Source organism: Saprolegnia parasitica (genome assembly GCF_000151545.1).
Source record: "Saprolegnia parasitica CBS 223.65 unplaced genomic scaffold supercont2.668, whole genome shotgun sequence".
Lineage (NCBI taxonomy): Eukaryota > Oomycota > Saprolegniomycetes > Saprolegniales > Saprolegniaceae > Saprolegnia > Saprolegnia parasitica.
Genome location: NW_012157062.1, coordinates 1 through 4095, shown reverse-complemented (window position 1 = coordinate 4095; position 4095 = coordinate 1). Strand labels below are relative to the sequence as shown.

Here is a 4095-nt window from a genome sequence, read left to right as displayed (position 1 = left end):
ACGAGTGCAGCAAGTTTGTTTCGTAACGATGGGGACTGCGCAAATGCAGCTATTGAGTCTCTGAATTAGATTTTAGATTGGTCTTGATGTTGTCGCTGACCTCGCATGGGACATACAACTTGCTTCGAAGAGTGGAAGCGGACACGTGTCGACAACGTGAGCGTATTGATTACATTCGACCTGCTGCGGCTCGATCAGCGGCCCATGACCTGTGCTGGCAGTAGCGTGCTGAGATGCGAGGACCCATGCACTAAAGGCGCCTATGCCTTTATTTGCAGTCTTGGCAGATGCGAGGCCGAGCCAACGCGTATCACGCACGATACGCAGCCTCTGGTCGTGATCAGTACCGTAATAGAAGATCTAGTGCGCTCGAAGCGCGGTTGCCGTACGTTGAAGTAAAGCTACCTCGTATCCCTGTGGGATTACAGAGCATACCGCGCAGCATGGGCGACATAGCGGTGGTTGCAGCGGTGGTTGCAGCGGTGAAGCACCCGGTTGGATAATCAACCACAATTGTCTAGGGCTAGGCAGCGGTTCGCCGAAATTCTGATCAACTTTTTGGTCGATCCGACTCGGGTCTGATCCGTATACGAAGCCCGCCAAAGATATGCAATGGGTTATTTGTCGGTCGATCGATGAACGTTGTTTGGCTCTGCATCACTCCAATTTGACGGCAGGCATGGATTGAGGTCCAACTGATACTGGAGTGCGGCCGGCTTCACCATTATCATCGGATTGGTACAAGGACATACTGTACAAAGCAAAACTTGCTGCATGTTAAATATTGTTACTCAGCGCGCTGCCACATGGACGCATGGACCATCGTGACGCTGGCGACGTGATCGCCGGTCTTCTCTACTTTAGGCAACCACTGCTCCTTGACAAGTGTCGCGGCGCCGGCGCAGTGTAGCTGCTTTGCGAGCGCGTCGTCGGTCACGAGCACCATCTCACCAGATGCGACAGCGGCTGCCGCGTCCACCATGGTTGCGTTCGTGGGCAATTTGTAGAGTGCGACGCCCGCGGTGAAGTCGCGCCAAGCCGCAGCGGCTTGCTGTTCGAGCTTTGTGAGAAAGACAGAGCCACCGGCACTCTGAAGCGACACGATAGACGACGTCCGGTATGGCTGCGGCTTGGCGTGGGGCTCGGGCGCGTTAAGGCACGAGGTCACGAGCTCGTAGCTATCGTTCGCAGCATCCACGGGCGATGCAGCGACGCGAAAGCCAGCATGCTGAAAGAAGTGCGGCCGGAAGTGGTACCGCGCAAACTTGGAGCCGCCGTTGTCGCCGCTGCTCATGTACGAGCCGCCCATGATCACGTGGTGCTCCCCGTCAAAGCACGGCACTGTGAAGTCGTCGTAGACCGGGTGGATCTCAAAGCCTGGGAGCGGGCTCATACGGTCCTCGCACCACTCCCACGCGTTGCCAAAGACATCGTGGAAGCCGTTGCTGTTGGCGGGTTGAGCGTCAACAGGCGTGAAGCTCGCAAACGCCACGTTCGTGTTGCGTCCTGCCGCAGTCGCCATGGTCTCAGCCGCCGGCAGGTCCAAGATTGCGTCGCTTAGGTCGTTGGCCCGCTCGTGCTGCTCGCGCAAGAGGTGATGCATTGGCTCCGTGAGCACGTGGTACACTTCATCGGGCGCTGCATCTTTGGCTTGCTTCCACTTGCAGTACGCGTGCGCTTCGTGCAGGTTGACCTGCGCCGGCCAGTTCCATTGCATCGGAATCTCGTCAAAAATGGCTCGAAGCTTGTATTCGTGGCTGCCTTGCGGACCATCTGGGCGCCAGAACGCCGGCCATTTCGTGTTGCGGTACGAGCGCCACGCCCACCCCGTCGTCGTCCAGTGCGAGGGGTTGAGGTACCCCGAGTCCTTGACAAACTGCCAAAACTCGCCGTTCGACACGAGCTGCGACGATGCGCGGAACGGCCCGACGACAACATCCTTCGCGCCGTACTCGTTGTCCCAGCCGAACGACGGGTAACTTGTGTCCTTCCCCAAGTGCACAGCGCCACCGGCGACAGCGACCATCGGGTTGACGGGATAGTCGATGTTCTCGACAGGCACCTTGGATCGGACGTGGGCGGCGCTTTCGTGGTACGCGGGGAAGAGCGCCGGCTTTTGAAAGTTGTCAACATCGTGCTCTTGCATGAGCATCGACGATGTCTCAAGGTGGATACGGTCGTGCTCCATGGCCATGAAGAGCGCCCACGTTTGCGACGTCGGCGTGATCGGCGCGTGACCGTCCTCGAGCTCTGGGTGCGAGAGAACAATCGATTTGACAAGGCCGTACACCTGGCGCCGATACGCTTGCATCTCGTGGAGGGATGGCCACTCCTTCTCGTTCTTGGACATGTCGTCCCAGCGCATCTCGTCCACGCCGACTTCAAAGAGGTCCTCAAATGCCGGGTTCACGGGACCCTGAAGCAGGCCCGCGAGGCGGAACTTATTGACGTAAAAGCAGGTCGGGTGGCCGTAGTAAAAGGCCATCGGGTGACGGAGCCCGTGCGGCGGCGGGACGATAAAGGCCTCTTCGTTCTGAAAGCTTGAGAACAGCATGTCCGTGAGTGCCCACGTGTTGTCCAAGTAGTCGAGAACGTCTTGGCGCGTGCACGTCGCGAGGTTCGTCATGGCGACCGAGTGCAGTCGACCGTCATCGAGGAGACCGGGAAAAGTCGGGTCATTGAACGGCGTGCGTGGCGTCGTTGTGTACCATTCAACCTCAGGCTGGAGCCCAGCGGCGGCCTCGATCGTGATTGCCACCTCGTCCTTTGTGTTCTGGCGCGCCCGCATGTGTACGTGCTGAGCGCGGTCACGGCGAGGCAACTCCTTCGGAGCCTTCTGGTGATGACCGAGTGGCCCCGTCGACGTCGACACAGTGGAGAGCGCGCGGGCGAAGTGGCGTTTGTTGGAGGTCGCAAAGCGGCGCGGGAAGGACGTGATCGACAACATGCTCGACAGTGCGTTGGTCGGTTGCAGTGGTATTGGGAAGTGGTCTCATGCGTGGAGGTCCGAGCGAGTGCTCGAAATAGAACAAGCAGCAGCGCCAACGTCCTTCCTCGGACGTCGCCGGACGACAGCGGAAAGTGCACGCGGCCGTCAAGCATGCACCCACCATACGTTTTTGCTATCAAGGGCATCTCACGTCCATCCACTGTAACGCCCAGTTTGCTCTGGAACATTTACAGTGTAATTGCGAAAAATCGACCAAGAGACGTTGACCCCAAAACGGCAACGGTCGCGCCGTCTTGGTGTCCGAAAGAGCCGTGAATGACACTGCAGAACGCCGTGTAAGAACGCGTGCGCTGCCGCAACGAGGGCCGAACAGACTCATTGAATATGGAAGCCTCGTGTTGTCGTCTGACGTGGCACGCTGTGGTTTTGGTAAAAGATACTACGTACTAGTAAGCCGCACGCAAGTGCAGACGGTCGCCACAACCTTGATTCCGCCCACCGCATCTGAGCCTGGTTCTAGGATGCGATTGAAGTTCAAACTGATGCGGCGAGGTCCGACACGACCACCCAAGGTACGTGTTGTTCCCTCAAAGTCGCGCCTTCCTTGCAACTTTCTGCAATTATGTACTCGGCTTTCACTCATCCATCCCAATCGGACTCGTTGACGACAAGGTTTCTAAGGTTTCTTCGGATCTCACACATCTCACATGCTTCGTTGGCCTAGTACTGTAGTACCACACACATGCCGCGATCCCAACGTCCGTTGATCCGGTAGTGGTGGATGCATCACGAAGACGCTGGGTTGCGATCACGAGTGCCAACGTTACATGAGATCGTTGCTACTACTACCAGGTGTACGCAAGTGAAGACGAATGTCGAATGGCGTGGCTGTGTATCGCATGGTTGGGTACGACCGACGCGACGACGTCCACCGTCGTCGGGGCAAACGTGCGGCAGCTTCCGATGTCACCTGACCGCGGTCGAGTGTTTTTCATTTTTCACATTATGCACTTTTCACACAGACGGGTGATGACGACCGGCAGCGACGACGACAGCCTCCACGAGGGGCTCGCGCGGCTCTTTGGGCCAGCGCGGCGGAAGAGGAAGCGCGGGCGCGTGATGACCGAAGCGGAGGCCGTGACGAT

General features: G+C 58.0%; 1 protein-coding gene across 1 annotated transcript; it reads right to left on the bottom strand.

The window, feature by feature from the left end:
- Positions 1–869: 869 nt before the first annotated feature.
- SPRG_17611 (hypothetical protein) lies at positions 870–2947 on the bottom strand (the record flags this gene model as incomplete). Its single annotated transcript, XM_012356971.1, has 1 exon — positions 870–2947. A coding segment is annotated over one exon (2078 nt), but the record flags the coding sequence as incomplete, so codon positions are not given.
- Positions 2948–4095: the final 1148 nt, after the last annotated feature.